Source organism: Phacochoerus africanus, chromosome 2 (assembly GCF_016906955.1).
Source record: "Phacochoerus africanus isolate WHEZ1 chromosome 2, ROS_Pafr_v1, whole genome shotgun sequence".
NCBI lineage: Eukaryota > Metazoa > Chordata > Mammalia > Artiodactyla > Suidae > Phacochoerus > Phacochoerus africanus.
The window spans coordinates 9,041,073-9,067,485 of record NC_062545.1 but is presented as its reverse complement, the minus strand read 5'-3'; the positions used below and the strand labels follow the sequence as shown (position 1 = coordinate 9,067,485).

The window sequence follows — 26,413 nt, the reverse complement described above, 5'->3', positions numbered from 1 at the left end:
AGCCCTGCGGTTGTTGAGAGCTCAAGGGGGCCCCTCGTGGAGAGAATGTGAAGTCAGACTTCACTCCTCGGGAGTCCTGGCTCCTGGCCCGGGGAAGCTGAGTCCAGCTGGTGCTCATTTCCCTCTGCTGAGGAAAGCCACGTGCTTTCAGAGACGTTCTGGTGGCCAGTTTCACTTGGCCAGACCTGCTTTTCCTGTTTGGTTTGTTGCTATTGGCAACAAGCTTGAAAAGTATCTCCCCTCCCACCCATCTTGGCAGCAGTGTTGGCAGCTTATTTTAAGGAAGAAAAAGAAAGGAAAAAAAAAAACCTCAAGGATTTTTTTTTCCCCTTTGTGCCTTGATTTTGGGGAGGTGTCCTCAGCTGGTGGACCTCTGGGCAGGAAAGGTGGTGATGGCAGCAGGCCCGTGGCCCGTGGCCCAGTGGGGGAGGGCAGGCTCCTGGGCAGGTAGGAGGTAAGAAGCAGATGCTACCTGGAAAGACCCGGGTCGTGGTCCTGACTGGGGTGTCCCCCGAAGGGAGCTCCCTCAGCCTGTCAGCTCTGCCACACTGACGTGCCCACCGAGGTCCGTGTGCCAGCAGCCAGCCTCTGACCACAGGGACCAGGTATTTGGTCCAGAATATGAAGTCACCAAGCGCATGCTTCAGCTGGGCTGACTATTCCACACAGCGAGACCTTCCTGATGACGGCGGCTGCGTGTTGATCTGCAGTCTGGTGCCTGGGGGAGGGACACTCAGAGTCACAGGAACCAGATGGCCCAGAGCCCTTCTAGTCAGTGACCCTGGCTGGCAATGCTGGACAAGCCTGACCTGAAGCCACGCGGGAGAATCTGGGTGGGCGGCCGAGGGCAGGTGCCCTGGGAAAGCTGGGTTCGTCCTTTGCCCTGGGGGCCGCCTGGTCAGAGTGCTGAGGACTTGCTGGCTGAGGTGCTCTGGGTGGAAGGGAGACCTCTGCCAGGACGCCTCGCCTGCCTGGAACCCACCTGCCATGAACATCTCTGGCCCGGCCTTTGCTCCAGCTCACAGGCTGGACCTGGGCCCAGGCGGGGGGCAGGGCTGCTGGCCCTGAGCCCCATCTCCCCGACCCTGGAGCTCCATTGGGCGGCACCTCCCCTCATGGGGTGGCCTGGAGGTGTGCTGGCTGGGGGCCTTGGCTGCTCCTGAGCACACCCTCCCGGAGGCTTGGCTTGTCAGGATGCGGCTGGTCACTAGGGCAACGGGAGCTGGATTATGAGCTCCGCAGCCTGGGGCACTGCCCTGTACCTGGAAGCGCCCATGGCCCTCAGGTGCCTGCAGAACAGAGCAGTCCTTCCCCGTCAGCACCCTCGGTAGAGCCCCGAGGGAGGTGATGTCGGTGCGGGGCCCTGGGCACCCCCGGGGAGCCACGCCTGCTCTGACCGTCATGTCCAGCGTGGACCCTCTTCCCTCCTGCAGGCAGGACACTGTTTGTGGTTTTGTCCCCAGGGTCTTTGTTCTGCGCTGCCCTTTCCGGATCAGGGCTGGTCAGTGGGTCCACCGAAGGCCTTCCAGCTCTCCCCCGTGCTCTGTCACACGGCACAGTCAGCACTCAGGTGTCCTGCCACCCTCTCCCTTCCCCTTCCAGAAGCTGCTCTGGGCTTCTTGCCACGCCGGCGACACACCTATGATAAACTTTGACTTGCATCAGTTTGCTAAAGGCGGGAAGCTAGAGAAATTGGAGAACCTGCTGAGGCCCCAGTTGAAGCTGCACTGGGATGACTTTGACGTGTTCGCCACGGGCGAGAATGTAAGTCCACGGTGAGTCTCGCTGCGTCTGGTCCTCCCGCTGGGGGAGCGCGTGCCCGCCCCCGCGGCTCTGGGGCTCCGGGCTCCGCGATGTCGGCCCGTCGGGCTCCAGCTTCTCCTCTCCCTTCCTGCCGTGCGGCGTGCTCGTCAATGTTGGGAGTTGATGATAAGTCATGGTTTTCAGGCAAAACACACATAGTAATGCAGGGGCCTCGGTGAAACGGTGCGGCCGTGGGACCGTATAACTTATCATCCACACTGTGAGAAAACCGGGAAGAGGGAGAGGGGACACAGCTGGCACAAACCCAGGTGACCAAGGAAACAGATGCGGATTTCCCTGTTGCGAGGGGAGCGAGGAAGGAAATCCCATTTCCTGAATCAGTGCAGTGAATCCTCGTTACTTGCAGACTCCGGATTTACACATTTGCCTGCTTGCTAGAGTTTATCTGCGAGCCTCAAAGCAAATTCCTGGAGCGCTCTGGGTCATCCGCAGGGCTCAGAAGGGTGACGATGCGAGGTGCCCGCTGTGCACGTTTCCGGCTGAGGTGGGGCCGGCACACTTGGCCTTGTTTCCCTCCCTCTGGAAACGGGTGTCCCCACACCCTCTAGTTAGGGCCCCTTTTTCACTTTTTTTGTGCATTTTGTTCATGACTTTACTGTTCAAATGCACCCAGGTCTGGTGCTAAGTGCTCTCCAGGGTCCTGAGCACAAGAAGCTGGGACTTGTCTCACCGAGAAAGTACGTGGGTTCAAGAGGCTTCGTTCAGATGAGCGTTACGGTGCTGATGGCCGAGACTTCATCGTGAACGAATCAACAGTGTATATTAAATTCAGTGTCTCTAGGAGTCCCCTGGTGGCTCAGCAGATTAAAGATCTGGCATTGTCACTGCTGTAGGGCTGGTTCCATCCCTGGCCCAGGAAATTCCGAGGGCTGCTGCAGGTGTGGCCAAAAATAAATAAGTAAATAAATAAATTAGGTGTTTGTAAACAGACACACACACAAAATAAGGTTATATATTGATTAGTGGATAAAAACACATGACTGGAGGCTCACAGGAACCTAACCTGATATTTCCCCCAGGAGCAGTGACTCAGTATTTGCCACTCTGCTAACAGTCCAGTTTGCTAATAGTTCATGGCGATTTGCTAGAATATGACCATGGTGAATAATGGGGTTGACTGTAATTATAACAACTGGGGCATGCCGGCTGCTGAGAGCTGCTCTGGGCTCAGCCCGCCACCCCAGCAGTGCCAGGACCCATGGCGATGGGTACCTTTGGGGTTGGTTACCTCTGCAGGGCTTCCGTGGAAATGACAGAGCCAGGCAAAGAGCTTAGGATCGGCTGTCTGAATGATTCTGGTGGCCTAGGGTCCGGGGTGCAGGTGGGCTACCAGGGAGGAGGTGAGGAGCTCTCCTTGGGGACAGAGTCAAGCAGGCCATTGTACCAGGGCCATCGTTTCTTCCAACAGAACTTGTAACCATTTGCGTCTCGTTTCCCTAAGTTTTCAGAAAGGCACTTTGCGGATGAACTGTCTCGACTGCTTGGACCGAACCAACGCCGTGCAGAGCTTCATTGCCCTCGAGGTCTGTCTCTCGGGCCACCTGTGTCCTGTCCTGAGCCTCCAGGGGGACCAGCGGGGCGCCGGTGTCAGCAAGATGAGGAAGGCATCACAGGCTAACTTTCTCTCCGTGGGGAGGGGACAAGGATGTGCCCAGCCTCCAGGGCGAGGTCTCCCTGGGTGGCTGGCTTGTCTGTGCCAGATCTACCTTTGACCTGTCACAGGCATGCTTTCACACACTCTTTGGAATGTGTCCCAGACACGGTGGCCCAAAGAGGCCCCTTTGAGAAATGGTAGTTGTGTGTAGTGAGTATCAGGACGGTTCCGTCGGACGAAGGCAGCGTGAGGCCAGCTGAGACGAGGCTGGGCTTGAAGCCTGGAGGGAGGCCTGAGTCTGTCTGTGGCCCGCTGCCTGGGTGGCCTCTCCTGGCTCACTGCTGGGAGGCAGGGTGGGGTCAGCGCCACCTCCATCTACCCCTTGCCGTCCTGCTTGCTGGCAGTGTGTGTGTGTGGGGGGAGGGTAAGGGTATCAGAGAAGGGTGGGTGAGTTGTGGCGGGAAGCCCCGTGCTCTGCTGCGAGGATGCCATGTCCTCTGGGTGCAGCATCATCCATAGCAATCTGCTGATTAAGGGAGGCACGGGGGTGGCACCTGGTGGTATCCCCTGGGCAGCTGGGGGACAGCCTTTGGGCGAGAAGTCAGTGACAGCTGTCCCTTCCTCCCCCAGGTCCTCCACCTGCAGCTCGAGAGCCTCGGGCTGAATTCAAAGCCCATCGCCGACCGCTTCGTGGAGTCCTTCAAAGCCATGTGGTCTCTGAATGGGCACAGCCTGAGCAAGATGTTCACGGGCAGCCGGGCCCTGGAAGGCAAGGCCAAGGTAGGGGCCACCCAGGGGTGGAGGGCGGGCGGGGGCGGGGACCGGCTCGGCCCTGCTCACAGTCTGTCATCCGGCCCGTGGCAGGTGGGGAAGCTGAAGGACGGGGCGCGGTCCGTGTCTCGCACAATCCAGTCCAACTTCTTCGACGGAGTGAAGCAGGAGGCCATCAAGCTGCTGCTGGTCGGGGACGTCTACACTGAGGAGTCGGCAGACAGAGGACGGATGCTGCTGGACAACCCGGCCCTGCTGGGTGAGCAGCTCCCGCCCACCTGGGCAGGCATCCAGAGGGCATGGCAGGGGGCAGGGTGCTAGCCAGCCTTTTGACCCCTCCCGTAACCCCGGAGGGCGGGTGGCAGGCACCCCCTGAGCTGTAGGGTAGCGAGAGGGAACTGCTGTGCTCCGAGTCTCGCCGTCTGACCAGCAGACCAAGCAGCTTGCAGCTGTGTCTTGTATTTTATGAGATGCTCAGCCAGGTGCAGCTGCAAAAGGAGGCAGAGTGAGGCTCAGGAGAAAACAGTTTTACACTTGCAGGTCATAGAGATGCCACTGGGGCCACATGGAGAACCCCACGGGGGTCAGGAGGGCACTCAGGCCATGGCCTTCACTGGGGTGCCTTGACTGGGGTTCCCGTAGGAGAGTAGGTTGAGGTAACTGGCGGAGGCCCCATTAGTTGGAGCGATGCTGGGCTGGGTTCCTGGTCCTGGGCTGATTAAGGCCTGCAGGTGTGTGGGCCAGAAAGAGGAGGTGCGGCTCTGGATTGGTTTGCACATCACAGGTTCTGGCTGAGTCGAGAGCTGACTTGGCCCTAGGAGGGCGGTTTCTCCCCAGCCCAAAAGTCAGGCACCGCAGTACCCAGAAGGTAAAAGTGTGTACGAATAACTGGCTGTCACTGCTCCCTGGGAGCCTGTGCTTTCTGGCCTTGATGAGAGCTCCCGCTTCTCCTTTCTTCCTTTGGACCATTTTCCAAACCAGGAGGAGGGGAGAAGTGCAGAGGCCCCACAGGCGTCAGAGCGCCGTGTCTGTGAACAGCTCGCTCCAGGGGTCTTGCTCAGACCGAATGGGCTCTCGGTCCTGTTGCCGGGTTTCATACGTGGGGAGTCCCTGAGGGTGGCCTCCTGTGTCTGTCACGGCCTCAGAGTCCTGTGGAAATCTCCCAGGATAAAGACACCTTCCACTCTCAGGGGCAAGACTGTCATGGTTCCCTCAATAGCTAGAGGTTTCCTTTATGTTTCTTTCTAGGGCTGCACCCGCAGCACATGGAGGTTCCCAGGCTAGGGGTCGAATAGAGCTGCAGCTGCCGGCCTGCACCACCGCCACAGCAACGCCAGATCCCCAACACACTGACGATCAGACCCACGTCCTCATGGATACTGGTTGGGTTTGTTTCTGCTGCGCTCCATCGGGAACTCCTCTTTTTTTTTTTTTAATTGAGATGTATCAGTTTCAGGTGTACAGCGTAATGATCTGATACGTGTATATGTTGCAGAGTCTTCGCCACAGTAGGTCGAGGCGCCATCCACCACCACAGATAGTTTAATCTTTTCCTTGTGATGAGAACGTTTAAGAACCACTGTCTTAGCACCTTTTAATAGTCAATACGCTTTGTTAACTGAAGTCATCATGCTTACAGTAGGTCCGGGACTTAGTTATTTTATAACTGGAAGTTCGTACCTTTTGACGACCTCCCCATCCCCCACCCCAGCCTCTGGCAGCTGTTCTCTGTTGTATCTATACGTTCATTTCATTTGTGTATGTGTGTAAGATCCCACATATAAGTAAGCGAGAGGTTTCTTTGGGGGGAAAGTTTTTATTTATTTATTTTTATTTTGATCTTTTTAGGGCTGCACCTGTGGCATATAGAGGTTCCCAGGCTAGGGGTCTCATCAGAGCTACAGCTGCTGGCCTACACCACACCCATAGCAACCCTGGATCCAGGCCACATCTGTGGCCTACACCACAGCTCACGGCAGCGCCGGATCCTTAACCCACTAAGTGAGGCCAGGGATGGAACCCACAACCTCATGGTTCCTAGTCGGATTTGTTTCCATTGCGCCACGACGGGAACTCCTCTTTGGGAAACCTTTAATGCCGCATTATCCCCTAGAGCCTGTAAACGTTATGAGGCTCGTGGAAAGGAAGAACAGAGCCGGCATTTTTCCTTATAAAAATGTAGAACTCTTATTTTAGAAATTTTTGAAAAATTGGTTTGTCCATGCTTAAAATGGTTTCCCACTTTTTTTCTACTTTCATTCTTCCATCGTTGGGAGAACTCCTACTTGAGTTCTAATAGCCAAGGTGATATTTGGGTTGGTTCTGGAAACAAGGCCAGCTCAGTAAAATCAGAGAGAAGCTCTCAGTAGTACAGTGAGTCTTTTTCGTAGCAAAGTAAACGTGGCATAGGTTGGGTTACGTCACTAGTGTATAAAATGGAATATATTTTTGGCTCTTTAGAGGATGGATGTGGTTCAGAGTAATAATTTTTTTTTGTCTTTTATCCTTTTAGGGCCACGCCTGCGGCATATGGAGGTTACCAGTCTAGGGGTCGAATCGGAGTTGCAGCTGCCAGCCTACACTACGCCACAGCCACGCCAGATCCGAGCCACATCTGTGACCTACATCACAGCTCACGGCAATGCCGGATCCATAACCCACTGAGTGAGGCCTGGGGTCGAACCCACAACCTCATGGTTCCCAGTCGGATTTGTTTCTGCTGCGCCATGGCGGGAACTCCCCCAGAGTAATGATTTTTTTAAAGGCTTGAGTCCATGGCAAAACCGAACAAAACGTTTCAGGCACATGGATCGGAAGGTGGAAGTGCAATGATGGTGTCAGACACTTGAGGTCTGCTGTGCCTGTATCTCAGTACAGGGAGTTGCATCGTCCCTTTGCTTAAATTCCCAGGGGATCACGGTGTGACCGCTGAGGAGGAGACTCCCTGGGGTTTGCTGTCACCACCTCTGTGGCTCTGTTGGGGAAAGGGCGTGGAGGGAGGTCGCTGGTTCGGTGTTTTCACAACCTAATGGCAGAAGCTCCAGAGGGACATGTTCCGGTCATGGTGGCCTTTAGCCCCCGACCGCCTTCATCGGGAGCATTGGCCCAAATGATGGGATTGTGCAACCCTCTCGGACGGGAGCCTCACTGTGTTTGGGGTGCATGGGTTTGGGGTGCAGACAAATATGCCCATCTTATACCCCCTGACAGTGACCCCCAGGATCCTGAGAGCCATGTCGGAGCGCCAGTCGGAGTTCACGAATTTCAGGCCTGTGCGCGTGGCCGTGGGCACCTGGAACGTGAACGGCGGGAAGCAGTTCAGGAGCAATCTGCTGGGCACGGCCGAGCTGGCAGACTGGCTGCTGGACGCGCCCGCGCTCTCTGGAGTCACCGGACCACAGGGTGAGACGACAGGTGCAGCCCCTCTGGCGAGGTCCAGCCCCACCTGCAGGTGGACCTGGGAGGCCGGGTGTTTGGCGTTCTCGCTCCTCGGAGCGTTTAGAAAGCGCTGTGGCACCTTCTCTTTCCCAAATGTTTGGAAGGGTTATCAAAGCCGTGACTCTCTGTTATCTTCACATGTAGAGATCTTGCAGTGCTAGGTTTTGTTGAATAGAACTTTCACGTTGTAAGGAGGGAGGCGTGGCCCTGGAGCCAGGCCCTGACCCGGGACTTCCATCCTGGCCTTTTCCCAAACCAGCCATGCCGCCACCCGGCTGCTTTAGCCGTCACGAAAGAACATGTGTACCTTTCAAGAACAAAATAATTCAGGAGTTTCCTGGTGGCCTAACAGTTAAGGATTCAACATTGTTGGAGTTCTCATGGTGGCGTGTCGGAAACGAATCCGACTAGGAACCATGAGGTTGCAGGTTCGATCTCTGGCCCCGCTCAGGGGTTTAAGGATCTGGCATTGCTGTGAGCTGTCATGTAAGTCACAGACGCGGCTCAGATCCAGTGTTGCTTTGGCTGTGGTGTAGGCCGGCAGCTGTAGCTCAGATTGGACCACTAGCCTGGGAATCTCCATATGCTTCGGGTACAGCCCTAAAAAGCAAAACAAACAAAAAAAACAAAACAAAACCCACAAACATTGCCACTGCTGTGGCTGGGGTTTAATCCTTAATCCCTGGACCAAGAACTTCAGCATGCCTTGGGAAAGGCCGGAAAAAAAAAAAAAAAGAATAAAAGAATTCCAAGGTTGACACCTCATCTTTTATCTCATGTCATGTAAGGTAATGTTTCGTGGCTGCACACATGCTTTTTCTCCGTCAGAGTCCCGTTGCGGCTTAGCGGTAGCGAACCCGACGAGCATCAGCAAGGATTTGGGTTTGATCCCAGGCCTCGCTCAGTGGTTTTAGAATCCGGTGTTGTCATGAGCTATGGTGTGGGCCACAGGTGTGACTCAGATCCCACGTTGCTACCGCTGTGGCATAGGCCAGTGGCTACAGCCCCAACTCAACCCTTCCATATGCCGAGGGTGTGGCCCTAAAAAGACCAAAAAAAAAAAAAAAAAAAAAAGAAGAAAGAAAAGGAAAACAAATTCTTCTCTGTCAGCCTTTATCTAGGGTTTTTGCTTTTTCCTGCTCACTTGGATTCTGGAAAGATTCTGGTTCCATGCTATTAGTGTGAAGTGGCGGAGGGCAGGGTCTTCTCAGCCGCTGTCTCAGCAGAGCCCTGACCCCGCCGTCTGTCTGCAGGGGTGGGGGATGGGGGCGGGGAAGCTGGGGTTCACAGCTGGGCGTCACTGGGGCAGCCGAGCCTCAAGCTACAGCCGGAGGGATGCGTCAGGTGGCCGCAGGGCTTCTCTTAAGCTCAGCTTCCCTGTGAAAGGGCACAAAGAGAATGAACGAGCATCACCTCCTTCCGCCGTGCTTCCCACAAACCAGGCATTTCCAGGGCGGATTTCATCCGAGTGGATCCCAAGTAGAATTAGATGTCCCCTCCTCTAACCCCAGGACAGCAGTGCCCCCAGAGCACAGTCAGTCATTCCCCTGGTGAGGCTGGCCCAGTGCTGTGACCAGTGCTGAAGGGGCAGACACAAGTGAGCCAGCCGCTGCCCCAGGGAACTTAGAGTCTGGCTGGAGGGGGGTCTGCTGGGCACTGTGTCATATTCCCCCGATTCAAGCTTCGAGACCACCTGGTCTGACCCTTATGCAGAAAGAGCAGCAGGGTTTGGAGAGGAGAGCGAGGCACCCAGGATGTAGACACGGCGGGGGCTGGAAGGAGGTGGACAGGCGGACCTCAGCAGGTCCGAGGGTCACCTGGGCAGTAGGATGGCTAGCACAGGGGCTGATTCCTTCCTGCTTGTTCCGCAGATGACAGCAGCCCAGCTGACATATTTGCCGTGGGGTTCGAAGAGATGGTGGAATTGAGCGCAGGGAATATTGTCAATGCCAGGTAGGCAGCCGGGCGTGGGGGCGCAGGGCCCTGAGCGGGGGGTATTGGCTAACCTGCCACCCTCGGGGTGTCCACACTGCTGATGGTGCTCCTGTCCCCACAGGACCCTGCACCCCGGGTCCTCTCCCCCTGCTGATTAAGGAAACAGAAGGGGGGGGGGTTAGGTTCTGTATTCCGTGAGGTGCTGCGTGAGTCAGGCTGATGCATGCTTCGAGCTGCTGCGTGGGAGCCCTGAGGGTGTGGGCCGGCCGGGGTGGGGTAGGGCTGACTCACCTTTTCTGGAGAAAGATTAGAAAGCACAAGTATTCGTAAGAAACCAGGTACCAAGAAAAGAACACCGCTGGAGTAACGTTTGGTGTGGGGTCAGCGCCACGCTCTTTCCCCGTCCATTTCAGGGAATTTTCCGAACAAACAGCAAGATGCGGGTCTAAGGAGGTCCTCGGAGCCAGGCCCTGCGCTGGGCCGCAGGTGGCCCGGGTTGGGGCAGGCACGGGCTGTGATGTGTCCAACCCCGCCGGAACTACCCCGATAGTCCACTGCAGGGGTTCAGGCTCGTGCCCCTCAGGCAGGAGCGCGGGTGGTGTGACATCAGTTTAGTGCAAAGAACCTCAAGGCTGGAGGAGTTGGGAGGTGGGAAGGCCTGCTCGCAGCTAGCTGTCAACAGCACCACCCTTTCGCTTCTCCAGCACCACCAACAGGAAGATGTGGGGCGAGCGGCTTCAGAAGGCCATCTCACGCTCGCATAGGTACATTCTCCTGACGTCGGCACAGCTGGTGGGCGTCTGTCTTTATATCTTCGTCCGTCCATACCACGTCCCGTTCATCAGGTGAGACCATTTCATTTACGAACGCCTGGGGGTACATGGGGTTATTTTCTTCTGACTTCCTTTTTCCCCTCCTTCCTGCAACAGGAACCAGGACTTGCCATTATTCTAGATAAATGTAACAAAACCCTCAGGGAAAAACCAGGCTGAATAGAATATTGTTTAGCATTTTTAAAGCCACAATGGGAACCTTCTAGCTCAGGAAGCTGGACCCTTTTAGAAGGAATGTTTCATGATCCTTGTCATCGTGGCTCAGTTTTGCACAAAGAAGGGGATTCCTTGCTGAGATGTTAGGCAGGAAGCCTCTGAGCAAGGGCTGGGTCACTCATCAGGAAATGCCCATTCTTTTGTCTATTTTTAAAAAGAATTCTAAATAAGATGTGTGGGCAGAAAGCCTCCACCCCTGGCACCCCATTACTGAGACTCCAAAATGACAGCCTTGTGAATGTCAGAAAGGGAGAAGCTCTGGGGGAAAGGTGTCTTTTAGGAAAGGGCAGGTGTGTGTGTGCACGTGTGCGTTTTAAGGTTTGGGAGGGACTCCCCCTTCCGCTGTCTCCTAGCCTCACGGGACTCCCTGGTCTCATTCGAGTTGTTAGAATGTCATCTGGTCTTTCTCTTTGCCGATACCAGATGTGGTGCTGGCCTGTCCGCCAAGCTGAGGAGGGCTCACACCTGGCTGAGCACCTGCTCGGAGTTGGAGGACCGCAGGCTGCCCGTGGCCGCGCCCAGAAAGCAAGACTGCGCTCGGTGTTCACCATCCTCCTCTATGACCTTGGGGAAATGTTGAATTCCTCTCTGCCCCCTGGGTTAGCGGTGGCCTGGAGTGTCCACGCTGAATGGGTCAAGGTCAGATAAGGCTAGAGTAAAGATGAGGCTGGGGGAGAGGTTAGAGAGGGGCCGTGAGCAAGGCAGCGATGCTGAGGGCCTCTTGGGTTTCCCAGACGCCACCAAAGGTCCCAATACCTGTGCCCTTGGCCTGGTGCCCCTTCAGCCTCAAGCTCTGTACACACCTGTTGGCAGGTTATCCTCACACCGTGTCTGCTGGGTGGCAGTCCCAAGGAGCAGGATGGAGGCTTCAGCCTGTGGTCCTCTGGACCTACACGCTTGCTTGTTGTCATTTCAATGCGAGCAGTTGTCTGCGTGGAAACCACCCCCCCCCCCAGCCCAATGTAGATAGTGGGATGGTTGCTGTTTCTTCAAATGTGTTGATTACCTGACAGCACCTCCTGTGCTTTGCAGGAAAGCCACACAAGGTGGGATGGGGCAGGGAAGGCCATGCTGCTTCTACTGCAGGGAGACAAGGTGGGGGAGCATTGCCAGGATGGAGGTGATTCAGCTCCAGGGTGTTTTGTGGGGGCTCCCGTGAGCACCTCGCAGCAGGGCCATGGGGAGGACGCTCCGACCTCCCACAGGGCGCTGCCAACAGTGGGAGGAAGGCCAGCAGTGATGGCGGAGTTGATGGCAGTCACGCCGGTCCCCGCGTGGCCAGGCTGCTGAAGATGGGATGCGACAGCTCTGAGCCGCTTGTTTTAAAGTTCTCAGTGCAGCAAGCCTCGTGTTGCCTCCCGGCTCTTCTCTGTAGCAACACAGTTGGTGCTTTTCCTTCGGAGCTGCTGAGACGTCCGCTGCACGCGCATGCGTATTCTCTTTTCTAGGGATGTGGCGATTGACACGGTGAAGACGGGCATGGGGGGGAAGGCGGGAAACAAAGGCGCCGTGGCCATCCGCTTCCAGTTCCACAGCACCAGCTTCTGCTTCATATGCAGCCACCTGACGGCCGGGCAGTCCCAGGTGAAGGAGAGAAACGAGGATTACAGGGAGATCACCCAGAAGCTGAGTTTCCCCATGGTGAGCAGCGTGCGGGGCGGGGAGTGGTGCGCGCCAGGCCCCTGCTCAGGGCGGCCCCACACGTGGTTTTCTGAGCGGCTCATCTGGGCAGGGGAGGGTCGCTGCCCCTGGGGGCTCAGCGCTGCGGGCGAGGGGATGCTGCAGTGGCGTGAGCAGGGAGTCCAGCCCAGGAGTGTTCTCTTCCCCTTGATTCATATGATCCCTGAATGTCCTAACGCGCCCTGCGTTTCCTTACTCTGATTCGCCTGCATGGAACGGGCAAAAAACCCCAGCATGTCCACGCTTTGTCTAAGTAGGTGAAGAAATTTGCATCCAAACCGTGTAAGACTTGGTTTTCTTGAGATTCACACAACCATGCTGTGGTGGCTCAGAAAATAATACCCCTTTTTCCTCAAACCCAGGAGCCCCTGGGTCCTGGTCTGGGCTCCTAGTTGCCAGTTACGTGTATCACGCCGCCCTCTAGTGGTGGTCCAGAGGTTTTCACTCTGAAGCCCGGGGATCAGATTTGAATGTTGTCCTTTCTGTGCAAAGGAGATGGTCCCGCACACCTTCAGCCTGGTGCAGACACTGTTTCCCAGCAGCGAGGGCGGACTTCAGCTGTTCCTGCCCCATATTCTGCCAGCGTCCAAGACATAGCTGGCTGGGTCCTACCGCTGTTCCATGGGAGGCCAGATCCTACTCTGTCCAGGGGAGTCCCCACAAGCCGCTATTTATTTATTAAGCAAGACCAAGGATCAAACCCACGTCCTCATGGATACTAGTCAGGTTCGTTACCACTGAGCCACAATGGGAACTCCCACAAGTATCTATTTTAATGTAAAATAACTAAAATTAAGTAAAACTAAAAATCCCTCGGTCACACCAGCCGCATTTCAGGTGTCCAGTGGCTGCTGCTGGCTGGAGACTTCTTTTTGGGACAGTGCAAAGGACAGTCCCATCACTGGAGAGTGTTCCATCGGCAGTGCTGCTCTACATGTTTATTTGTCTGCTATCATTTCAGTCCCCGAGTACTGTTGCAGGTTGGGGGAGTGGAAATACCACAGCGTGTATTAGAAACAGATTTGGAGTTGGGCAGATCTGAGCGCCTGTCTTGTCTCTATCACGCACTGGTGGTGTAACCTTCAGCACATTTTCCGAACATAATTTTTAACCTTCAGGAGTGTGGCAATAGTGTGTGCCTCACAGGCTGCTGTGAGGACAGCGTGCTCACATCACAGCACATGTGTGTGTTGTAGTGTCATCGGTTGTTTATCCCGGCCTGCTGTGGTGGTGGTGGTTCCTGGGGGAAGGGCAGAGAAGAAGCCGGGGTTCCCCGGGCAGGGAGGCAGGGGAAGGATCACAGGGTGAAAATGTCTAAGCTCTGCCAGGTCTTACGAAGTCCCGTGACCTGAGCAATTTCTACTTCCTTTCTTAAACCTCATTCTCCAAACACTGAATGTTGGGGCAGTTGTTTTTAAGACAGAGACCTTACAAGGCAGTTGGCACGGCCTGATGGTCAAGATCTGAAGAGCAGAGCAACTCTTGGCAGTCATGCTCCCCCCGTTAGAGGTGGAGCTTTCCCCAAACCTCTCAGAAACACTATTCTTTAAAATTTAACAGTAAGCCGTGGGCAAAGCCCCCAGTAGCTCCGTGGGATCAGTGAAAACTGAGATAAGCTCTAGCAGACTTTTCTTTTTCAGTAGCGTCTTAGGAAAAACACGTCTGCTTATCCTCTGCAGGGTGAGTTTCATTTTCTCCCCTCTTCTTTGCAAGATGGGCCAAATCATGACTTTCTTCTTTGACAACTTAGGGAAGAAACATTTTTTCTCACGATTATGTGTTTTGGTGCGGTGATTTCAACTACCGCATCGATCTCACTTACGAAGAGGTCTTCTATTTCGTTAAACGCCAAGACTGGAAGAAGCTTCTGGAATTTGATCAGCTACAGCTGCAGAAATCAAGTGGAAAAGTAAGTCGTGCTTTCAACACAGTTTTTAACACCTGCTCCGACAGGGAATCGCATCTCCTAAACGTACCCGCCAGCCTTCACCAGCTCAGCTTCCTGAGTGGACCTAACTGATTTGCACGCGATAGGACACGTGTGGCACAGGTGGGAGAGTGTCTGTCCACACGCAGGTCCTCTCTTTGCTTTCACTGGCTGAGGTCGAGGTCTGCGTGTCTTCTTATGGCCAAAGGCACTGTCTGTCGCTAGAGGAAAGGACGCAGGACACGTGTTAGCCACCCCAGGAGATCAGAGCTTGGCCTGGGCTCTGTGGTCGCAGGGGGTTAGCCGACTCCTCCTCCTTCAGACAAGCTGCGCCTGGTCCAGTGCCTCCCAGTGAGTAAGTAGCTGAGCCCAGTTTGAGTCCCAGATGCTTCCCATGGCCCCACGTCGGCGTCTGCGCACACGGCTGGGTGAGGATGACAGGTGCCATGTCCTTGGTCCATGTGCCTCATTTCAGGGCAGGGCTGGTCGGGATGGCTGTGCGTCAGGGGCCCGAAAGCAGCAAGTTGCCCTGTGGACTCTGTTCCAAACATCATGTTTCTGTTTTTGTTCCTTTTAGTGCCGCACTTGCGGCCTATGGAAGTTCCCAGGCTAGGGGTCTAATTGGAGCTGCAGCCGCCAGCCTACACCACAGCCACAGCATCACAGGATCTGAGCCACATGTGCGACCTACACCACAGCTCATGGCAATGCCAGATCCTCAACCCACTGAGCGAGGCAGGGATTAGAACCTGTGTCCTCATGGATACTAGTCGGGTTCATTACCACTGAGCCACAGCAGGAACTCCCAAACATCGTACATAAGTTATTGCTCTATTTCTTGTTGGTGAACATACTAACAATGAATTCAATATACCAACAATATCTAATGCAAGCCGATTTGTACGCCTCATTCTCAAGACCATCCTGCAGATTAGGTGTTACACCCATTTTATAGACAAGAAAACTGAGGTCCAGTTCAGCTTCCAAGGTCAAACAGGCGGGAGACAGAACCATGATACAGCCCAAGGCTGTGACGGGCCGGGCTCATCCTTACCCCGACATGACCGCGATGCCTCCCTAGACCACGATGCGATGGGGCAGCCCCAGCCCCCGGATCTGTCCTCAGTTCTTCAGGGTCACGCGGGCCACCGCCCCGTGCCTCGGAGCTTCCCTCCTCCTCCAGCGGATGGTGTTTGTTATACGGGCCGAGGGGAGGGAGGCACAGCAGCATTCCGCTTCCCTTTTGAAAACGCGGTGGATTCGATGGTGAGGGGAGGGACGTTACGGTCCCTTCCTCCCAGTTTTCCGTGGTCTCCCCTCGGTGGCGGGGGTGGCCAGAGGGAAGGGTCGCCACACAGGCCTTCCCTGCAGGTTTTGCTCTCTGCCTCCAGCCGGTAATGTCCATTCCCTCCCTTGACTCGGTCACTGAGTGAGCGTCCATTCCCGGGTCATCCCACGGCGTCCAGGCTGGACCCAGGGCTGAATGAAGGCGGAGAAGGGCCGGGCTTCCGTTCTGAGCTTCATTTCCCCACTTGGTGTAGTTAGCATGCGTGGATCAAGGCCTTGCCAGGTCTGGGCCGGGCGTTACCCTCGGCCTGGACTCTGCATCCTTGCCTGCGCCTGTCTCTGTCACCCAGGTGCTGACAGGCAGATGTGTGACATCGGGTGCCCAGGTGGGTGGCAGACCCCGTGGTGGTGTGTAAGTCAGTGGAAAGCGTAGATTGTCATCCCCCCCCCTTTTTTTTTTGTTTTTGCTTTTTAGGGCCACACCTGTTGCCTGTGGAGGTTCCCAGGCTAGGGGTCCAACTGGAGCTACAGCTGCCACCCTATGCCACAGCCACAGCAGTGCTGGATCCAAGCTGTGTCTGCAGCCTACACCACAGCTCATGGCAGCGCCAGATCCTTAATGCACTGAGCAAGGCCAGGGATTGAACCTGCATCCTCATGGTTCCTAGTCGGGTTCTTTAACCGCTGAGCCACGAAGGGAACTCCTGGTAATCATCACTTGTTTGCTGATTAATAAGGCACACAAATGTCCAGTTTTTTACCTATTTGCAAATATAATGTGGATTCTGTTTATTTAGGGCTAAAACACTCTGGAATGTGCCTTCTATTTGCATGTAACATATAGAACCTAGGAGAGCTAAGATGGTCTCATGACTTCTTTGCCTCATAGATTTTTAAAGATTTTCACGAAGGCACCATTGACTTTGGGCCCACCTACAAGTATGATGTTGGCTCGGCTGCCTATGACACAAGTGACAAGTGCCGCACCCCTGCCTGGACAGACAGGGTCCTGTGGTGGAGGAAGAGGCATCCTTTTGACAAAACAGGTGTGTGAGCTGCGTGCGCCTTCAGAGCTGGGGGAGGGCGAATGATCAGTGCCCTGGGGGGGGGGGTCACTTTTATTTAGTTCAGTGGTCTTTGCTCTGTGAGTAGCAATTCTTTTGCTAACCCAGAACTTTGCCAGTCACCCCAGGACTGGAGCTTTGGCAGTTGCGCTTTGGGGGAGCCTCCCCCCACCCCCGGGCCTCCTTCTAGAGACTGCGGTCTGCAGGTGGACCTGCTCCTGGCTGTCCCCATCCCTGCCCCACAGCTGTCCCCCGACTCCCTGCTGCCGCCTTCTGTCCCTGGTGGGGACAGGGAGAGGCCCGGCTCTTCCTCTCCACATCCCTGCCTCACACCCTCATGCGCTTTTTCCAGCCCATTTTGTTTGGCCAAACTCTTATCTGCTTAAAGCGCCAATTCCAAATCAAGCATGAGCAAGAGCCAAGAAAGACAAGATTTTTTTTTTTTTTGTCTTTTTAGGGCCATACCCACGGCATATAGAAGTTCCCAGGCTAGGGGTCAAAAAGGAATTGTAGCTGCTGGCCACAGCCACAGCCACGCCAGATCGGAGCCGTGTCTGCAGCCTACACCACAGCTCACAGCAACACTGGATCTTAACCTACTGAGCAGGGCCAGGAATTGAACCCACCACCTCATGGATACTAGTCAGGTTTGTTACCACTGAGCCACAACAGGAACTCCAACAAGATTTTTTTAAATCAATCCTTTGTCACTCAAGTTTTGAACAATTATTGATGCCCAGCGAGGAAGCACAGTTAATTCAAAGTTCAAACGGCTATAATTAATACCTAAACACCCAAACTTTTCTGGTGAGATTTCAAAGCCCGGAAATTGCACCTGCAGATTGGGAAGTCAGACGCCGTTTTGTTGAGATCAGCTTGTGGACATCTGCACAAGGGGCACGGTGCCCTAACGCTGGTTTCCAGGTTCCGCATCTCCAGCTGTTACAGAGCTGCGGGTCTCCCGTTCCTATGGGCCTGGGGCAGAATCCCCGCCGCAGCGGCGTCCACGTTCTCAGCCAGTCTGCCTGCTGGGGAGGATGCAGGCAGCGCTGGTTTGGATGATCCACGTGGGAGGAGCTTTTTACCCCTGGTTCCAAAGCCGCCTTGACGAGGTTTCAAGGCCAAGGGGTTAGAGGGAAGGAGTCTGGGGTGGGGGTGGGGTGATCTATAGTCGGCGATCACATATGTTGACACAATCTTGTCTTGTGTGTGTGTCTCTTGATTGGAATCCTTGGAGTAGCCGGAGAACTCAACCTTCTAGACAATGGCCTGGATGCTGACCCCAAAGTTAGACACGCCTGGTCCCCTGGCACCCTCAAGTATTATGGCCGAGCAGAGCTTCAAGCGTCTGACCACAGGTATGGTCCTGGCCACTGTGGGCACGTCCTCAGCTGAGAAAGGCGCTGCCTGCTGCTCCCAATCCAAGAGTGTGTGTGTAGTGTGTGAGTGTGTGTACACGCACATGTGTAACTTACAGTAAAGAGCAGGAACAGTATGACAAATAGCTGTGTACTTGCCGCCAAGATTTAATCAGTGTGAGCATTTTGTCATTGCTCCATATCATAAGTGACGTCACTTAATGAAAATTGCAAAGACATAATCTGTGGCGATTTGTGTCATTTATTTATTGATTTTTTTCTTTTTAGGACCGCACCTGTGGCTTGTGGAAGTTCCCAGGCTAGGGATCGTATTGGAGCTGCAGGTGCCAGCCTATATCACGGCCATAGCAACGGAGGATCCAAGCCGAGTCCATGACCTACGCCGCAGCTCATGGCAACACCAGATCATTAACCCACTGAGTGAGGCCAGGGATCAAACCCACATCCTCATGGATACCAGTTGGGTTTGTAACCTGCTCAGCCACAACGGGAATGCCTCGTTTAACTTCTGATGAGTGACGTCACTGTGCTCTTGCTTTTTTGTTACTTAAATTTTTGCAGCACAGTCACGCCACTGTTAGAGACCTGGCACATGCATGTGTAACCACTGTCCAATATTCCGCTAAATGTATCCTTGCAGTTTACCCATTCACCTACAGATGAATAGCGTCCCCGATATTGTATTATTGCAAACACCATAGGGTTTTACGGTGCTGGATTCGGGTTTCTGATGCTCTGAGCTGTTGGTTTGGCCTATGCGTTGTGGATTAGGATCGGACACGGCAGCAGGGGTCTGTCAGCCCGGCGTGCACTGGGACCAGCCCCAAGGGGAGCTGATTCTCGTAGGACATCTTTAGAGACAGAGGAGGCATATGAGGGTGTGATCTTCCCACGGCTGCTACCAAAACTAGCAGGTCAGTTTCAACTTTTGCAAGGGAGGAGTTTAGGAAAGAGCATTGGTGATAAACAGTTGGTCGGACTCTCAGTCTAAATCTTAGGTGCTTCTAGTTTTTTGAGAAACCGCTGTTGTCAATATATACCTAGAAATGAGCGATGGAAGATCTGTCGATCTGTGGCTTTCAGGTTTGCTAGTGCAGTGAGGACATTTAAAAGCAGTCATGTAACCAGTTTTTAAAGAGGAGCCTTCTATATAGGCCCTTCCTGGCGCTGAGCATAAGGAGCGGACAAAACAGAGGGGACCATGCTCTCAAGGAATCTGTTACAACCTGGCCCCACAATGCCACTGTGCTCAGACTGAAACCCTCTGTCCTAGTGAGGTCAGACAGACAATAAACAAAAATGCTGTGAATTAAAAAAAAAAAAAAAAAGTAGTGGCAGGCCAGAGGTTGGTGCAGTTTCATACCAAGTGGTCAGAGAAGGCCTCTCTGATAAGATGCCCTTGGAAGCTGAGACCTGAAGAAAATGAGAGTGTGAGCCACGCAGGTGTCAGCGGGAGCGCGTGCCAGGGCCAGAGCACGGAGTGAACATCTCGGCACCCGGAGAATAGAGAAGATGGGTGAGGGGAAGAGCCATCGGAAACGGGGCGAGATGAGCAAGCATCACCAACTCGGAACCCTGTGGGCCGTAAAAAGGACAGAGGGTTTCGCTCTGAGCACAGTGGCATTGTGGGGCCAGGTTGTAACAGCCACCTGAAGAGACTCCCGTGGGGCCAGGGTGGGCGGGGGGAGCCAGGGAGGAAGCTGGTGCAGCAAGCAAGGGAGGGGATGGTGGGGCTTTGGACCCAGGTGGCCGCCCCGGTCGCCGTGGTGATCAGTGCTTGGCCTCTGGTTAGGTTTTGAAAGTCCAGCAGGATTGGCCGATGGATGGCATGGGGGCTGTGAGGGAGAGGAGGGGAGGGTGACTCTGGCGTTTTTGGCCCGAGCAGCTCCGAGGGTGGAGCAGCATTTTCTCAGCAGGGAAGCCTGGCAGGGGGGCGGGGAGGACAGACCGAAACATCCTGGATTGAGACCACCTTAGACGTTTATTGATTTTTCTCATTACAAAAGCACAACATCTTGGTTGTCGACAGTGAAAATACACATAAACAAACCAGTCGCCCACCGAACCACCCTCTGAGACGATGTCGGGTGACGGATTGTCCTCTCTTTTCATTGCATTTTTCCACGTACATTTTCCACCAAAATATGTCATGTGTGCTCAGGTGCACGCAAGCTTCAGGTGTTTAAATTGAATGAGAAAACTAGGATCGTATTATGTGAACTGTTCTCATCTGCTTTTTCGCTTGCTACATTAACATTTTTAAAATTAAGCTTTTGATGATGAGGTCATTGTAGATTTGAATGCAGTTGTAGGGAAGAATGAAGAGATCCCAGCACCCTTTACCCAGCCCCCCCCCAGTGGTAAGACCTGTAATTCACCAGGATATTAACATCAATGCGGTGGAGACAGAACATCCATCACCCTGGGACCCTCCTTTCCCTCGCCCCCACACCTCCCTAACCTGTCAGCCACTGACCCATTCTCCCTTCCCATCACTTTGTCATTGCAAAAATACTCTGTAAATGGAGCAGAATTGGGGGATTGGCTTTTGCACTCATCTTCTTTCTCTGGAGCTTTATCCAGTTGCTGGCGTATTGGAAGTTGGTCCCTTTTCATGCCGAGTCAGCGAAGCTGCCTGCCCATGCCCACTCCTGCTTCCATCAGAGATGCTCCATTTCCAACACATGAGGCTTCTCTGAAAAGTTTCCCTGCTGAAAGAGTTTTTTAAAAATACTAGATTTTTTCCCCCCATCTTCTTGTTTCTTGTTTCTAGATGCAAAAAAAAAAAAATCTAACAGTAGTCATGTAAATTCAGGGGGTACTACTGATTTAACACCCCTATCTCTTAATTTTTCAGCATTCCCTAGTTTGAAAGGTTTCCACCGTATCATATACCATTTTATATTATGCTTCGTTTCCACTTAATATTATAAATGTCTTCAATAAGGTGACATAATCTTCATCATAAGGGACTTTTCAAAAATTTTGCAGAGTGAACCAAACCATCCCTACATAAAAATCACAACAATTGCATTATTTCCTGAAGATCCATTTTTCTGTGTGTGTCAGATAGATTTCTACATCATTCTTTTTTTTTGTCTGCACCAAGCCATGTGGAAGTTCCCAGGCGGGAGATTGAACCCACGCCACAGCAGAGACCCAAGCCACTGCAGGAAAATGCCAGATCCTTAAGCTACTGCACCACCCAGAAAGTCCCACGACGTCACTCTCCGAGAGCGCATGGCGTCTGATGTTGTGGTGCATCCTAACTTAACTGTCTCCCTATCATGGGACAGTTACACTGTCTCCCCTTTTCTCTCCCACCGACGGTGCTGTAATGATCAACCTTGTGTATAAATCTTTGTCTGGTTTTCTGGTCATTTCCTTAGAACAGCTATCCAGAATTGGGATTAGTTGGTCAAAAGAGATGAACGTTTTTGAGATCCTTAACACACATTGCCAAATAGCCCCCTGAAAAGCGTAACCCTTTCTCAGCATCCTCGGCAGTCCTGGGATTACACGTAAAGAACCTTTGCTGATGGCTGGTGTCGTTTTCTGTCGAATCATCCTTAGATAGAAATGCCAGGATAGCCCCAAGCTTGAGGAAAGACCGGCTGAAGCCGCAGGACGGGACAGCCTGGCTGCGGGGCTCTGGGGGGAGGGGGCGCACACAGGCTGCGTGGTTGGTGTTGGCGGTTTCCGGCAGAGTGGGGACTGAGGTGGGGGCTGGGGGCCATCCGGTCCCAGGTTAACGGTCCCCATCTTCCCCCGTATCTCACGCAGACCCGTGCTGGCCATCGTGGAGGTGGAAGTGCAAGAAGTCGATGTGGGTGCTCGGGACAGGGTGTTCCAGGAAGTGTCCTCTTTCCAGGGCCCCCTGGACGCCACTGTCGTCGTCAACCTTCAGTCGCCGACCTTGGAAGAGAGAAATGAGTTCCCCGAGGACGTGCGCCTGGAGCTCATGCAGACCTTGGGGAGCTACGGCACAATCGTGCTCGTCAGGTGAGGGGACCCGCTGGGGGCAGCTCCCGGGGGCATCGGAGAGCACGCTTGGGGTCAACCTGGCCATGTTCTTCTCTTCCAGGATCAACCATGGGCAGATGCTGGTGACTTTTGCAGACAGTCACTCGGCTCTCAGCGTCCTGGACGTGGACGGGATGAAGGTGAGTGTGACTGGTTTCTTGTGCTTTCACTGGGTCGGGTCTGTAGCAGAGATGCCGCAGGAGGTCAGGCGCTGGTCCCCTCCGTTCCAGCATCTGGTTCTGGAATCTTTGGTCAGGGTGTCCACCGTCCAGCCTTGGCTCCTTGCAGGACTGGGGAGAAGGAGCAAGCTTTGGAGCGCAGCTGGCCCTGCGTGACGGGGTCCGTCTGTGTCCACACCTCGCCACAGGAGAGCTGCCCGGGTCCTAACCACCAGGAAACCTCATCTTTCTCTTTACAGAATGTGGTTTAGAACATGCGGCTTGGGAGTTCCCGTCGTGGCGCAGTGGTTAACGAATCCGACTAGGAACCATGAGGTTGCGGGTTCGGTCCCTGCCCTTGCTCAGTGGGTTAACAATCCGGCGTTGCCGTGAGCTGTGGTGTAGGTTGCAGACGCGGCTCGGATCCTGCGTTGCTGTGGCTCTGGCGTAGGCCGGTGGCTACAGCTCCGATTCGACCCCTAGCCTGGGAACCTCCATATGCCGCAGGAGCAGCCCAAGAAATAGCAACAACAACAACAAAAAAGACAAAAGACAAAAAAAAAAAAAAAAAGAACATGCGGCTTAGAGGTCGTTTCTGTTTTGAAAACCTCCTGGTTTTAACACAGTGGGATGAAAGGCTGGAGATGTCAGTTCAGCTTGGAGTTGGACCCGGTTGGGCGGGGCGGGGCCCGAGGTCTAGACCCTCGTTTCTCTTGGCGAAACGTGAAGGTGGCCCCCGCTCTGAAGCCTGCGATTGAGCGAGGAGCCCTTTGGGCTGGGACGGGCTGTCTGACGTCCACATTCATTCCCGGGGGGCTGCTGTGTCCTCCCAGGTGAAAGGCAGAGCTGTGAAGATCAGACCGAAGACCAAGGACTGGCTGAAAGGTTTGCAGGAGGAGATCATTGGGAAGCGGGACAGCCTGGCCTCCATGTCGCCCACGGCCAACTCCTGTCTGCTGGAGGAGACCTTTGACTTCACAAGTCTGGACTACGAGTCGGAAGGTGAGTCACTCTGCGAGGGCGTCCCAGTCCCTGTGGCCAGGTGGGCAGGTGTGCTGTTCTCCCAGAGAACACACAAGAGGCACAAGAGCCTCAAGATCCCGTCTGAGCCCCGCCCCCGGGAAGGTTACGGAGGCGGCTTGAAGGGCAAGCTTGCTTCCCCTGTGAAACGTTGGCTGGTGTTCACGTGTAAGGGTGATGCATGCGATGGTGAACAAGACCAGAGGTGGCTGAAACTGAAGTCATGAAGGTCCTGTTGTGGCTCAGCAGGTTACTAACCCAACTCATATCCATGAGGACACAGGTTCAATCCCTGGCCTTGCTCAGTGGCTTAAGCATCTGGCATTGCCATGAGCTGTGGCATAGGTCACAGAGGCGGCTCGGATCTGGCATTGCTGTGGCTGTGGTGTAGGCCGGCAGCTGCATCTCCAATTTGACCCCTAGCCTGGGAACTTCCATAAGCCACAGGTGCAGCCCTAAAAAGCAAAAAATAAAAATAAAAACAAAATTGCACGGAAATCAGTGGTTTTGAGGATGTCAGGGCTGTGGACTTGGTCCTGTGTCTCAGGCACCCATGGAATTGGGTCCTGGCCCTGCTGTCACGTCGCTACCCTGGGCTGTGCCTTGGGGGTTCTGACATGAACCATAGGCCTCGGTCATGAAACAGACCCACCGATGAAAGACTGGGCCCTTTCACCCTAATTGTTTGCTGTGATGCTTCCTTCTGCCAGGGGATATTCTCGAAGATGACGAAGACTATTTGGTGGACGAGCTGAATCAGCCTGTGGTCTCGGACAATGAACTGGGTGGAGATGAGCTTTCTGATGCCCCCAGCTCTACGGCAGTGGCACCTCCCGGCAGGTCGCCTGCACTCACCAAAAAGAAGCAGCATCCAACCTACAAAGGTAGCTCCACCCGCCTTTTCTAAACAGCCTCTGGTATGGCCGCGTTCACTCTCCCAGAAGCCGGACACCACATGCCACCATCAGGTGTGCCCGTCCCATGAACAAAGGGTAAAACCCATCATAGCAAGGGGTGGAAACTGGGTTCTGGGGAGGAACCCAGCTGCCATTCCACCGATTTCCTCCAATGCTTCTATTTTTTTCCAATAACCAGTGCTCCCATCAAACACCAGATGCTCGATTGCTCTGGTGTCTTCTGTGTATTTAGATGGTCACAGCTCTGGACTGGTTTTACGTTTCTGATTGTTTTCCCCTCCCCAAACTTCTCTGATTCAATCCCATGAGAGACGTGTTCAATATCTGTGTCCAGAATTGCTTGTGCCATGTTATATTCGTATAATATTCTCTTATCATGCAGTAATAGTATACCATAGCATCATTATGTCATTTTAGACTGAAGAGGGACTGAGAGTCACAGGGAACTGCAGGTCCCTAAGTGATATGGTGGAATGGCTCTTTTGAGTGAGGTTTAAAACCCACTAGCATTCCGTGGGCTGGGAAGTAGACTGGTTCATATTCCCCATCAGACTTCTCAGCTCAGTCTCACCACAGCCATGAGTACCTTTTGTATTTGGTCACTGTGTCCCCACTGGAGGAGAGCAGGACCCTGTGAGTTGGGGCTGAGAACAGAGAATAGGGGTGAAAATAAATTAAGATGCTTTCCAGGAGTTCGCGTTGTGGCTCAGTGGGTCAAGAACCTAACTAACATCCATGGAGATGAGGGTTCGATCCCTGGCCTCGTTCAGTGGGTTAAGGATATGGCATTGCTGCAATGCACAGAACCACCTTGATTCTCTGAAGAACGCTGCTGCTGTTTTGGGCAACAGTCCCCAAACGTGGATACGTGTCCGAATCACCTGGGAAGCTTTATGAATTGCCAAGATTTCCAAGGTCTCAGCCCACACCTGCCATACCCACCCTCTATGACAGGTCTCAGCAATCTGTAACTTTAAAAGCTCCTGATGGTTCAGTGCAGCCAGGCTACGGACCGGCTTTGAGAGCAAACATATCAAAGGGCTTGGGGATCTTTGTACTTCTCCAGGCTAAACACCTTCCCTGCAAAGCGTTTTGTTGTTGCTGTTGTTGTTTTGTCTTTTTAGGGCCACCTCTTTGGAGTTCTGCCCGGGAGAGGCGGGATTTCTCCTTGGAAAGGGAGCTCCAAAGAGGTGGCACCATTGGATTTGAGGGACGGGATGTTTGAGCCAAAATGAAGTGAATCGGGGGGTGTCAGAGGGTGGGAGAGAAGACCTAAAATGGTCCTGAATTTAAAGGTAATAAATGCGTATGTAACAAAACAGAGCAGTCGCCTCCCCAGGCCCCTCTGGGCCTTAGAGGGATTTTGCAGGGTGACTCAGGGTGGCCAACGCTTGTGCGGCAGCTGCCATGGGCTGTAGGATTTGGGATTTGAGTATGAACTTGACACTCCGTACGGGACCTTGCTGCCCTCACCTCCCAATCCGCTGTCCTGTTTTAGAGCGAGGAGTTGAACAGGAGAGGCTCTGGTTTTCCATTGTCTACTGTGGGAAGCCTCGTGTACTATTTCAGAGGGAAACGTGCCTCCACTTAGAAATATTTCAGTGTCGCTCATGTCTGGACAACACACCTTGTCCGCGGTTCACTGAATATGCCGAGCAGGCATTAGGTGCCCTCCCCCGCCCCCTTGCATGCCAGCAGAAAGGGATCCCCTTCCGGGGGTCTGGCCACCCCACCGCCGGCTCCCTGCAGACCCGGGTCTGCCCTGACACCTGACTCCCCTCCCGCCATGCCCTGCAGATGATGCTGACCTGGTGGAGCTAAAGCAGGAGCTGGAAGCCGTCGGGGACCCCCGCCACCGCTCTCCAAGTAGGTCTCTGTCGGTTCCCAATAGGCCTCGGCCACCTCACCCACCGCAGAGACCCCCGCCTCCAAGTAAGACTCCGCTTGCTTTCCGCTCACCACGATGCCTGCTGGGAATCATCACATACCTCCTGCTACCCAACAAATGGCTCTAAATCTAGCCTTCGGGTTTCCGCGGTGCTTTATCCCCTCCTCAGCCTCCTGTTTGTCCTAAATCTGTGGCAAATTGGATATCAGAGAGAGCTGTGTTTCTCGAGGCAAATCAAATGATTTCTTTACAAAGCTGTTTTTCATCCTCCCATGGCTGTGCTTTTGCTCTAAGCTGCTTTTCACTTTGAAATTTTACACGGTGGAAAAGTGGGGCCACAGACAATCTAGGGGCACTTTGAGCTCCTTCCTCCCCCAGCCGCACAGCGTCTTCCAGCATCTTCTCTCCTGGACAGCTGCCCACCCTCTCTCCGCTTCTCAGGACTTAGGCCAGGTGCCC

General features: G+C 54.0%; 1 protein-coding gene across 1 annotated transcript in view; it reads left to right on the top strand.

The window, feature by feature from the left end:
• SYNJ2 (synaptojanin 2) overlaps positions 1-26,413 on the top strand; it is a 96,532-nt gene that overhangs the window by 59,784 nt on the left and 10,335 nt on the right. The window contains exons 8-23 of the mRNA XM_047769845.1: positions 1,603-1,775; positions 3,266-3,347; positions 4,049-4,198; positions 4,283-4,448; positions 7,400-7,591; positions 9,499-9,580; positions 10,267-10,407; positions 12,060-12,252; positions 14,042-14,200; positions 16,395-16,551; positions 17,810-17,927; positions 21,732-21,950; positions 22,033-22,111; positions 22,963-23,131; positions 23,860-24,033; positions 25,864-25,998. Coding sequence (XP_047625801.1) covers positions 1,603-1,775; positions 3,266-3,347; positions 4,049-4,198; positions 4,283-4,448; positions 7,400-7,591; positions 9,499-9,580; positions 10,267-10,407; positions 12,060-12,252; positions 14,042-14,200; positions 16,395-16,551; positions 17,810-17,927; positions 21,732-21,950; positions 22,033-22,111; positions 22,963-23,131; positions 23,860-24,033; positions 25,864-25,998 — 2,389 coding nt within the window. The remainder of the gene's footprint in view (positions 1-1,602; positions 1,776-3,265; positions 3,348-4,048; positions 4,199-4,282; positions 4,449-7,399; positions 7,592-9,498; positions 9,581-10,266; positions 10,408-12,059; positions 12,253-14,041; positions 14,201-16,394; positions 16,552-17,809; positions 17,928-21,731; positions 21,951-22,032; positions 22,112-22,962; positions 23,132-23,859; positions 24,034-25,863; positions 25,999-26,413) is intronic.